Here is a 12666-nt window from a genome sequence, read left to right on the forward strand (position 1 = left end):
GATCAGGTTTTTTTAAAAGAAAATGGATCCTCCAGGCTCGATCTCAACCAGCCACTTCCTGGCTTCCAGAGCCTCTGGCTCTCATTTCTGAAAATCACTTGAAAGATTTTGACTTTATCCTGGTACAGGTGAGAAAAGCAGACTAGTACCACCATAACCCCCTTGAATTTGATGGGCTGAGACAAACTGGAAGGTTCAGAGCAACCCAATACAGATCTTCTCCAATGCAGACTCAAGGCATTCATTTAAATGGAAATAGCGCTGGCAGTTTTGAGTGCACTGAAAAGAAAGACCAAAATCAGGAATTGCCCACGACCCCCCCATGCCTAGAAGTGTATCAGCATGGCTGGTAGGATTCTCATGTCTTATAAATGCATCAATAAGAACCTGAAAAGAAAGGCTGGGCAGCAGAGACATGTACTGGCTGTTGAGTTGTGGGGGGGGGAACATTCTTATTCCTGTTTTTTTCACTCAAATGCTCAAACACAAATCCCCAGACACTCCAGTTCTTGCACAGAGAAGAAACAGCAGCCACTGGGGAGAGGACAGGAGGCAGTGTTTGCTCCCAAGAAAATAACATCCATAATCTTTGCTCTAGACAAGAAAACAGAGTCTCTGAATGGAAGCAGCCCTGTCAGGAAGCCAGGCAGAGGAGAAGTCCTGGCTGGCAGCCCCATGGCCGGCGGGAGAGGAGCAGCCTTCACCCCGCCATCACAAGCGTTTGTCACACAGCCACGGACACTGGGCGTCCGGGCACCCTACCCTGGCCAGCCCAGGCCATGGGGACACCCCCTGGGACCAGTCCCTGGAAGAGGGAGAGGACAGCCATGCTACCCCCCATGGGCTGCTCGGTAACCTCAGCAAAGTTTCTCCTGTCTGACATTAAAATAGAGAGAGGTGCTGCATGAACTGTTGTAGTTCTGGTAGGAAATGGTTGCTGCATGCTGGACACCCACCTGTGGTGCTCTGTATCTATCCAACACCCTCTAACACAGATTTGTTTAGATACTTAGTGCTTCCAAGCTGTAACCCCCAGAAGCTGTGCTGATATCGATCTCAAGGGAAATGGGAGGTGGTCAGAACAAAAATCAGCCATGACATTGCTGAACTGCTTCACACAGAACACAGCCCTGTGGCCGTCAACAGTAGAGAACTTGCTCTGTGGAGCAAGTGCTTGCCAGTACTTTCAAATACTTATTTAATTAATAAAAGTGGTGTGACTTTACCTGTCATTTAAACATTTAAGTTGCTGTGGATTTTTTCTGCTGTTCCTCTGCCTGAAGAATTTAGAAAAAAATCGAGTATCCCTGCTCAGCCACAGGCACCTGCTTCTAGAGGATACCTACCAGAGGAGGTTTTGTCTCTTGTGATAGCTTTCCTACAGTCTACCTCTTCCAAACTTCCATCTTTTTGTTTCAACCTCATCACCACTTTCTCTAGGTTCCCACTCTACTCCTCTTTTCACAGTCTGTTGACAGCAGCTTGCACCATTATTTCAATCCCTGGATATGATTCCTTGTCTAGCAACACCACCCAGCACAACTGAGAGACTAACAGTGCCTTGGCCTAGTTTCTGATTGTAACCAGTTAGAAATTCCTGGTGCAATTTAAGAACAGTATCATCCAGATCTACAGGACTTCCCAGGACTCCCTGACAGACCTTCTAGGGGCTGACCTGCTCTATAACACCTACAGTTTCTTCCCATTGTTGACATTAACCCACCCTGATCAGCTTAGATCTGGTGTTCACACGGGTGTCGTTCTTCATAAAAATGTCTAGTAAAAAAAATTCTTCAATAAATCTAATCCATAGCCATAGATAGCAGCAGTTCTGCTAAAACTGGGATATCTGGGTTTAAAAATGTCCTCACTGAGTTTTTTCCTACTAAATTCCATAAAACCTGTGATGTTCAGGACAGAAAACTCAACAACTTATTTCTCCTCTATGTCTTAGGAGAGCACAGAGGATTTGACCTTCAGCCTGGGAATGCCCACCTTTCAGGAGCTGGGAAAAGCAGACCAGTTAGGTCAGACTGGGAAAAGTATTCAGTCTTTCAGGTCTAATACAACAAAATGTTTTAGACATCTGCTTTTTCACAGAAATTATGAGCTTAAATATTGTGCTGTGCTTATTTGTAGAGCTTATTGAGACCTAGCTTGTTTGTTGATGTCTGTGCTTTAGAGAGACCAGAGCCCTAGAGAAGTACTTGCAGGAGATGCAAGTAAGAGACAAATAAAAGGAGATTTCAGAATTTCTTCAAAAATTAAATCATTGCATTTTTCTTTCAAATACAGAAAAGTCAATGGATTGTTTCTAGAAATAGCTGTTCCTGGTGCACAGCTCAAAGTCGGTTTGGCTGTTCCCAGGACTCTGCTGTGGGTAGGGTTGGTCATTCTCCCATTAAGCCTCCATGTGAGAAGCTGCTTATCAGATTTATTTCCTGAACTTGGAAGGACATTTCTCTGATCTGGGTCCCACAGATAAGACCTTGTCTCAGCTCTTTATTGTGAGAGCTGCTGATGCAGCGCAGCTGTGGTGAAGTCTCTGCAGAAACACCCATTCACCGAGAAGGCCTTTTCCAGGAGTGCTCATACTGGTCAGAAAGTGCTGGGGAAAGGTGTTCCCAGCCTGCTAACCCAGAAGGATGTCACAGAAACAACACAGTGCCCTGATTTCAGCACATCCTGTCTGGCCTGCAGAGTCTGGTATCTTAGGGACTGGTTACATATCAAGGAAGAACACTCTCCTCCTCTTCACTCCTCAGCTCACACTGAAACACAGTTTGGAAAGGGGAGAATGTGGCTTCAGATCTCACTCACCTGTGCTAGAAACAGGGGCTGGAAGTGTGTGTGTGACTACATTATCAAGAAGCCATTAAGAACTCCAGACAGGTTTTGAAAATCAGAGCAGCAGAGGCAGACTTAGACCAGATGAGTAACTATTACAGGATTTGGAAACTCTCTGAACCAGGCCCCTGAATCAGACCAGTAATAATGTGGAGCGTTCCAAAGCACTGTGTCATCTCTGGAGCACACAACGGCCCATTAGCTAATTACTCCTTCAAGGCTTGTTTATCTCTAATTATAATACATTAGGTTCTCCCATTGATCAGTGTCTTTTGCAAGCTCAGAGACTCCAGGATACTAGAGTGATATTATCAGCCAGACAATTCCTGCAGACAGACAGTGGCAAATCTCTTCCCTGACTCCAATCCACAGTGGGGTCCTCTGCTAGAGCACAAGAGTTGTGAAAGGTATAAAAATGCCAACCCTCAGTCCTCATATTGATTGAAATGATTATTTGTCTCTTGGAGTTTTGAGTCCATTTACCAATTATTCACATGCAACTGAAGGCTGAACTCCATAAACTCACTGGAATATTCAGTAGTGTTTGGTTTCATTCCTATTTTTTTATTGTTAGAAACACCAAAAAAACCTTATCTGAGCATTGATTTCCACCCCCCTAATATTTGTTGAAAGATTGTGTCCATCTCAATGTTCCTCCAGGGCTCAGTCAAACTTCAAGGGGAAAGAAAAAAAAAAAAGTGAAAAGCTCAGTGGTGACTACTGGGAGCCTCCTAGTAACATCTCTCACAGCTTGCACTCATAGATGACTGGAAGAACCCTCTGCATGGCAAATTTTTCATATCTTGTCCAGCCACTAGCTCAAATGCTGCAGCCAAGAGGTTTTGGTAAAAAACCAAGGAAATATCTAAGCTTAATTATTTTATTATTCTTCTCATCAGAGGTTTGTTTTTAAACAGGCAGCTCTCATGGGCATCAGTTTTTAGTTTGCATGGCCAGGCAAAGCATCTGCTCAGTGTTACTAATGAACAGGAACCTCAGCAAAATAAAAAAAATTTAAAGGGCAATTTTGCAAAACACATTGCTAAACATGATCTGTGAAGGGGATTACAATGTGTACTCTTCTCTTTTAGAGTCCAAAACATAACTGAGATATTTCTATCATAATGTGCTCAGAGGTATACAAGACAAGCTGCTTTCTGTACTCTCAATGAACAAAAAATAGTAGTCACTGTTTAGCAGGTTTGCTCATAAACCCAGAAAAGAATGCCAAGAATACACTGATTTTGTATTTGGTACCAAGGCACCTTGGCTTCTCCAAAGCAGAAAAATCAGCTTTTTGCTGCAGAAGAACAGTAAGCTCTTTTTAAAAGGGAACCTTGAAATACCTGAATTTGTATTTTCAGGTAGCTTATATGAATCTTTTCGAGGAGGGAAAGGGAAACAAGCACTAGATACCACCACTACTGACAGCATTCTTTTTCCTGATAACATCATGTATTCTAAACAAGCAGTCAAGGTCATATTGAGCTTTCATCCTCTTCTCCTATAGCTGACCCTGCACTATGACAAAGCCATTTATCACTCATTCTGAACCTTCACAGAAAGGGAATTGTCACCTTGCTTGAAAATGTGAGCTGCAGAGGTCTTGTGTGTCATCCACCTCTGTTCTTCTTTGGAATCTTTCTCTGCTCATGGACAAGGGAGAGGGTTTCCTCATACCAGCTAACAAACCAGAGCTCTGGGGATGGATTTTTTATTTCTTTTAGGGTGCTGAGGAGAGTTTTCAGCTGCACATCTAAGCTATAGAAACCTCTCACCTACAAACAGGCTCCAGACATCACAAGAGCCATTGTAGGGACAACGGCCCCAACCTGCACTGGCACCAGCCCCAGTTTCCAGACCTACCCTAAGAAACTTCCTCTGACAAATCCAGGCAAGAAAGACAACCAAAAACCACTTCCCAAAGAAAATTCCTGATGATGGAGACTAGGATTTTATCCGTTTATCCTGCCCCACAAACTTGAGGACCCCTACGAGCTCCTGTCCAGCTGGGCAGGAGCTCTTCCAGCACCAAACTGGGAATGTCCACCTTCAAGGAACTGAGCAAAGGAGCCTGGTTAGATAAGACATAAGGCAAATTCAAAAAGGATTCTGCTTTAAAGGTCTAACCCAAGAAAAAAACACTTAAGTATCTGTTTCCTCATATTAGGAATTTAGAGTTTAAATACTGTCTTGTACTCATTTGTAGAGGCCTAGCTCTTTTCTTGGTATCTTTGGCTTATAGAAGAGACCAGAAACTTAAAAAAGAACTCCAAGGAAACACAAGCAAGAGACAGATAAAAAGGAACTTCAGAATTTCTTCAAAAATGAGGTGGTAGAGTTTTGCTTTCAAATACAGAAAAACCAAGGGGTTATTTCTAGAAATAGCTGCACCACTCAAAGGAGGAAATTCACAGACTGGCACTGGCAGAAGCCCAGCCAGGCAGGGCCCCTGCCAGTGTCAGGAGCACCAGAGCAGCTTCTACACTGGTGAAGATGCACTAAGAATTAATGTCATGTCCTGTGGGCCCTTGCCTTGACCCCAGCAGGCCGTGGGTACAGCAGGTCTCCCACCTTTCCTGCATGTTCAGACCCCTCTCTGCAACCACATATCAGTGCTTTCACTGGCACTGAAGCAGGTCAGACAGGGACCTTTGAGCCTCACCCCACCATCTCTCTAAATCACATCCCTTCAAAGCAGAAATGTCCTGGTTAAAAAAAAAAGGCTTTAAATTAGTGATTCTCCCCATTTTGATTCATGTTGTACACAGTGTTATCAGCTCTCCAGCCTGACAGCCATAGGGATTTTTTTCCTCTCTGTCATAGTTTTCTTGCCATTTGCCTGAGCCCTGAGGCAGCAGCTTGTCCTTTGGCAGGTGGCAGCCCAGCTTCATCTACAACCAAGGCTTTATCACTCCCAAATGCTCAGACTCAGTTTTCCCCTGGGGAAAAAAGTGATTCTGAAACCCCAGGATTTCTAGGTCCTGGCCCATTTCTCACACAACTTAGTCATCAGTGCTGAATCAGAACTCAGCCTTGTCTTTTAAATGGACTATACCAACACAATGCTGTGCTGTGTCGAGCTAATGCAGGGAGGCTTGGCTTTGCTGCAATCACAGAACCAAACTCCCCTTCCATTCAGACATCTGTAAACATCCAAACCCAGTGGTGAGCATTGTCTCTAAATCTTAAATTGGTACCACATGGTGCTATCCAGAGAATACCCACGTCCCCCATGAACTCAGCAAACAGAGGCCACCAAGTTCCCATGTATCAGGGGACAGGCTGTGTATGCATGTATCCACACAGGCACTGAGATCAAGATGAGTGGATTTTTAAAATGTTTCAGAATTGATATTATTTTCTGCACCACTCCTCCATGATTGACAGCAAAACTAGAAAGCACTGAAGCACGGAGATTTCTCTGCAGCTGGTGCTCCAAGCGCGCAGGTGGAGGGAGGGGAGCTGACAGGCACCCAGGGATGGATGGATGGATGGATGGATAGACAGAAGCCATTTCCCAGTCGACAAAGGCTTTATTTGCACCAGCCTCAAACCTCCATGGAAAGACCCAATGGACAAAAGTCACTTGGAAGGTGGCAAAGAAGTCAAGAGGAGAAGGACAACCACTGAGAGTCTTCTCTACCTCCTGGGGACCAGACCAGGCAGGAGAGCAACAGTGGAACACAAAAATCCCCAGTGCTGATCTCAGCTGTGCTCCCCAGAGGTTCATGCCCAAGGCAATGAGAATGGGATTCAGCATCCTTTAACCCAGCTCACAGAGGTGGGAAATCAGGAGGGTAAGAAATTCAAGAGCCCTGCACCTGCCTGGGGGCCAGCATGGAGATAAGGGCACTCTATACCCACCACTGCTACACAAAAAATGTGAAAAATCTTTGCAAGGAAACAGCTGCAGGATATAAAAGCAGCAGAGCTTCTCCATTAGGAACTGAGCAATGCTTGCAGAAGCTGCCAGTGTCATCCCTCTCCTGGCAATGTGGGAGGGAGAAAAAATAACTTCAGCTCAGCTGAAAATAAAATGAAAACAGCCATAGCGGCACAGCACTGTTACCTGGAGTGCTTGAGGATAGACAAACCATCACAGTGATCAAGTCCACAGATCAGATTAGTAGGAGGTGGAACATTATTTTAATGGAGTTACTAATTCATTTTTTCCAGGGAAGAGCAGCTGTAGAAACATCCCAAGCAGCTGTGTCCTCTCCCTTCCTGCATTCTCCCTCCCTCAAAGCAAAGTTGTTTGGGAGAGCCAAGGCTTTTACTACAAAAGCCTGCAGATCCAAACCTTCCTCTAATTAAGAAACATTTCACACATATGGGACTTCTGGGTTTTTTGGGTAGCAGCAGAGTAAATTATTCAGTGCCTTGGCAGATGTGTAGGATCTTCAAAATATGAAGGCTATTATCAGATTTATTTTAATAAGGTACCTGGAGGGCTCAGGGCCAGGAATAGAGGAAAAAAAAACCTAAACACCGTAATGAAAACCATGCCTTCTCCATTAGACAGAGCACTTTGCTACAGCAGCTTGGACAGAGCAGCACAAACACTGCTTTAACACCAACACTTCACTGCCACTACAGCAGCACCACTGCAGCTTGCAGGTCCCTCAGCTCCACGCAGCTGCTGCGCCATGGAAACAGCTCCAAGGCCAGGACTGCAGGGCTTTTGCACAGGGCCCTGGCAAACTCATCTTCTGCTCCCCAAGAAGCCCTGCAGTTTTTGGAGGAAAAGGCTGCAGAAGCATTTTGATACTGAATTTGCAAATATAACAAGGGAGCCACTGGCAAGGTTTTCTTCACAAGTATCTGCAGCTCTGCCTGTGGAACTCTCCACAGCTTCTGCTCAACTTTCCACACCTCTGTCATCATGCCCACATAGGATGGGGTTGTGCCACAGCTGCAGAGAATCAACAGCGGGGAAACATCTGCCTTAGCACCACCCTGAGCGTTGACCTGTGGACAAAAGCAGCTCCCTTGTGCAGAAGTGGTGGAAATGTGTTGTAACCCATCTCCAGGGAAAGCCCAGTGTCATGCACATGCCCTTTCAGCACTTTATGTCCTCCTCAACACCTATGTCAATAACATGGAGGGTAAGTAGCTTTTAAAGACCTTTAGCTGGCTCTGAGGGGCTCTACTAGTCCTGCTGGAGCAGGACGAGTCACCACCGGGGTATGCCACACTACCATGGTGCCACTGAAGCCAAGTACTGTATTTGAACTGCTTGTCCACCAAACAGCCAAAACCTTCCCATTACTGGGGATGAACCAGACACACAGAACTGCTCACAGGACTCCTCCAACCCAAAGTCCAGGAGGAAAAGTAAATCTTCACTTAAAATAAAGGGTTTCCTCTTTCGTGCCACCACTAGACCTCAAATTCAGAGGAAAGAATACAGAAGGCAAGGCAGAGCTTCTGAAAGTAACATCTGTTTAAAGTGTTTGTGAGATTACTGTTCCACCTGGCCTTCCAGCAGTTTTGGGGGCTCCACAACACACAGATGCATCCTAGACAGAGTCCCTTCAATCTCATCTTACCAGGAAGACATGCCAAGCACAGGTTTGCCACAGAGATCCCTGTGAACAGCTACCACAACTGCTGAGCTCACCCCAGCCTAGGAGAGCAAGGAGGCAGCTGCTCTGTGCCTGATGCCCACCCCACTCCCCTCTGGTGTGCACTGCCCTGCCCCATGGGAGGCACTCATTGCTCACCTCCGTATTTTGTGTTGCAATTATCTTAACAGCAAAAGAGCGGTGCCTACCAAAGGGACACCAGAAGGGAAGGTAAATCCAGTATTCTTGTAACTATAGAAGATTTAATATAAAATTTAAAGAAATGCAGACACTTGACACTTACCTTAAGAGAGCAAGCTCCATTCCTGTGATCCCAGGGGAGCAGAGACAGCACCGGCCAAAAGAATGGCTTCACAGAGCACTCATCCCACCTGGGGACAATGCAGAGTTGATAACTTGGCATATTTAAAATCACAAGTCTCAAATTTGACATTTTAATGAAGTTACTTCTTCTGTATTTAAGGTATGGTTTAAAAATCCCAGTTCTCATTTAGAAACAACACAAACATGTAGTTTTCACAGAAAAAAAATAAATAAAATGAGCGCAGGCAGTATAGGAGTCAAGGAGAAATCCAAGACAGGCTTAGGGAAAACAATTATGACTTAAAACTTTTATCTCAAAACTTCCCAAAGGGCTGAACTCTTGAAATCAGAAAAATTAGTTGCTAGACTTCTTAGCCCTCCTGAAAGAGCTGGTGAAGAACCACTGCCTGCTTACAGTACACAAAGTGGCTTTGCCTCACAAAGCCAAGAAGAAAAGCTGAGACCACATTGACTCCACACCAGTCCTTGTGAGAAAATTGTAGGAGACATTTCAGCCCATGGCACCTGGGGCTCATAAAACCTTACCCAGCTGGGAGCAGGAATGAGGCTTAAAGGATCCTTCAGAAAAGATGCTGCAGAGATGGAAGTGGTGGTGCCTTTTTTAAAAAATCTTTCCTCTCAGATTAGAGCCTCTAACAGCAAAACAACAAATGAGAGAAAATGGTTCACACCTGATTCCCTCTCCACATATGGTGGTTAATTTTTTCATATATAAACAAAGCCAACAGGTGCAGTGAATTGTATACCTGGGAGCTTTGGGAGTACTAGGGAGAAGACAAGCCATTTTAGAAAATGCTGGAAGCAACCAGCCGAACAGAAAAGATGAATTAGAAAGTTTCCAATATGGAGTTTCTCCAACTAGGAACACTCGCATCCCACACTTGCTGCCTTAGGGAAATTAAAATCAAGATCAAGGTTTGCAGCTGAGCATGAAGGCAACAAGTTTAAAACTCAGACACTTGTAGAAAAATAGTAGTGTTTTGGCGGTTTGGGTTTTTTTAGGTATCTTATGGTCCCGGTGAGACGGCACCATTTTGGTACAGGGAAGTCAGAGCCAGGTGAGGGGCAGCTCAGTAGCTTCCCTGGCCGGGTGTCCGCTCTGTCCAGCCCTCCGGCCACGCCGCCGGGAAGCGGAGACACCTGGAGGCACAGCCCCATCTACTGGGCACTGGGAAGGCAGCCCGCACTCCTTTCGCCTTGTGCAAGGCGCCGGCAGCATCCTCCTGTCACCGGCCAGGTGGGAGAGGTTCTGGCTGTTCGCCTGCTCCAGGAAAGCCTCTTCTGTCACCATGCCGGGGTCTGAGTGGAAAAGGCTGGTAGCGTCTTCCTGACCTAGTTCAGACTCAAAAGGCAAATATCTCCTTCGACTCCGAGTATCCCCTGGGCTCTCTGGAGGTAAGGTGGCAAACACTTTGGAATTAGTTCCTTGGGCAATGCTAACAAATTCAGCATTCCAGGCGAGAACCTGAGCTTCACAGCAGCTTTCCAGTCGGTATGGCTGCACCCTGACATTCCAGCTGAAGCTCAGGAAGAAGCAGTGCCAGCATGCCCTGGTTCGGTGAAAGCTTGCCCCTGTCTTTGGCACAACTGTCCCCCATGTCTGAGAAGCTGAGTTTTGACCTGTGCCACAGCTATCATGCTGAGCTCCCTGCTTTATAAAACCCTAAACCTGACCCTGACCCACATATGCAGTGAGAGGGTCCCAATATAGTCCCATTGAACAATCAAAATGTTGTTTCAGTCCTCAGCATCCCACTCTGGCTCATGCAATAGACCCTGCTTCCCCCCCTTCTGAGCTGCTAAAATCCAAGCCCCATACTAAGGGCTGTAGGCACAGGCTGTCCCTGTGCACTGTGGTACTCCTTGTCCTGCCCAAAAGTGATCAGCAAGACTGTACCAAAGTGAAGTGAGCTGTGACTCAACCCCAGGAACCCTTCTGCATGTGGTGAAATGGCATTTAGCATGAAGAGAAAGATTTTCTACCTAAGAAGGTTTCTCTGGCCTTCAAAGCATGGTTAGGGAGCAATATTTCAAATATTGCGTAATTTCAATTTATGCATCCTGCATCCCTTCAGAATTTATTTAATTTATGCTTGAACAGAATAAAAACAATCTTGTAGCCAGTGAAACAAACACTGACGGAAATATTTAGGACTCTGTCACATGAGAAGATATTCCAAGTAAACTCAAGTCTTTATTAACACTTTATGAACCCTTTATGAGGGTTTAAGCAGCAGCCCAGAAGAGACACATTCTTTCAGCTATAGAGAAATCAAAAAAGTATCTTCATTATGTAGTTTCATTCATCAGTGACTACTGAGTGTATAAATGAACAATGTATGAATGAAAATTACATGTTTCCAAAGCTGGAAAGCAGAAAAATGGCAGTGAATATTCTTAAAATCACAAGTATTAAAAAACAAACAAAAGCCAAAAAAAAACCCCAAAAAAACAAAAACCAAACCAGAAATCAGTGTCCCATAAAGCAAGAAACTGAGAAAATCAGTGTTGTGATATAGCAAGATTGTACCCATGCCCAAGGTGTTTATCTCAGTCTCCCCTTTTGCAGGGCTGATGATCAATGACATTCTTCATTCCAGTGCTACACACAACTGTAACACTGTTCTACCCTTACCTGTCATACAGACTCAATGCAGATCAGATTTTTACTGGCTCTGAGGCTTTGTGGTTTTCACAAGGTTTAGGCTGCAAGGGCTGGGAGCCGGTAGTGCCAGCACTGGCTAGAGGAAATAAACTGCCTGAAATGCTGGCTGATGTCTCTCTGGAAGCTGCAGGGCAGTGGGGACAAGCTCCAGCAACACCTTGGTCCTACAGCAATGACATAAATCTAGAACGTTTTGTTTTTTTCTCCCTCTGCCAGGACACATAAACAAGATGCCACATTTCATCTGTCCTAAGGTACAAGATACACAGTTTTGGAGTGCTGCATTTATGACAATTGCAGATTTACCACGTGCTTTGTTCTGTGTAGAGTCTATCTGCATCAAGATGCTAGTAATGAAAAAAAAAAAAAATGTTACAAGATCCACTGCAACTGCATGCTCACAGTCCTGGGTGGGGAAGAAGCCCCCTAAGAGGAACAATGAGGTAAATTCATCACACAAAACTCAGTTTCCTTAGCATGCTTACTTAGCCAGTACACTGATTTTAATAAACAGCCTCACAAGATGAGTATGCCATACCCCTGAACATCAGCATCAATTCTATACATTCTATACATTCTATAGCTATTTTCAGTTTCACAAAGCCAAACAGACTACAGATGCAAAGAGTGGAACACTTTTGTAGCCTGGATTTAAGGAGAGGTGAATCTCTTCAGCTGTGAATAAAACCCTTTGCTTCCTGCAAAAGGAAAACCTTGGTGCAATAATCTGACAATACGTGGATACTAATAATATCATGATTATTTGGGCAAAGAAGTGACTGGAGCGGAAAAGGAACATCTGTGAATGGTGGCATATAAATTAGGGAGGGAACTGGAAAGCCTGTATGCATGAGACGTTCATGGATCTCACAGTAACATATTGGCAAGGACTGCAACAGCTCATTTCTCCAGAGGGGTTCTGTGATGCCCAGCAATCCCACCCAGCTCCTGTTGAGACCAACTCTGGAAGAAGGCTATCCTAAGAAGCTCACCTTAGCCTCATTTAAGTTTAAGTTCCGTCAACTCTAATCAAATACAAAGAGAAGGTCACAGAAAAAGGAAACATTACCATGACCCCCTCAGTGGAAATTGCCACTATTCAGAGACCTCTGTCTAAGCCATTTTGGGTCAAATCAGATCAATCCAGAACAAGAGTTACAAGTTCTTTGATGTTCTTACTCAACACCAACTGCACTTGCCAAAAAAAAAAAATAAAAAAAAATGCACTAACGAACAAGCCAG

General features: G+C 44.8%; 1 protein-coding gene across 1 annotated transcript in view; it reads left to right on the forward strand.

The window, feature by feature from the left end:
- LOC111923893 (transmembrane channel-like protein 2-B) overlaps window positions 1-1244 on the forward strand; it is a 137143-nt gene extending 135899 nt beyond the window's left edge. The window contains exon 21 of the mRNA XM_086848897.1: window positions 599-1244. Within this exon, the coding sequence (XP_086705023.1) occupies window positions 599-855 (257 nt within the window). The 3' untranslated portion in view covers window positions 856-1244. The remainder of the gene's footprint in view (window positions 1-598) is intronic.
- Window positions 1245-12666: the final 11422 nt, after the last annotated feature.

The sequence above is a fragment of the Cyanistes caeruleus genome, chromosome 1 (assembly GCF_971803275.1).
Source record: "Cyanistes caeruleus chromosome 1, bCyaCae1.hap1.1, whole genome shotgun sequence".
Classification (NCBI taxonomy): Eukaryota; Metazoa; Chordata; class Aves; order Passeriformes; family Paridae; genus Cyanistes; species Cyanistes caeruleus.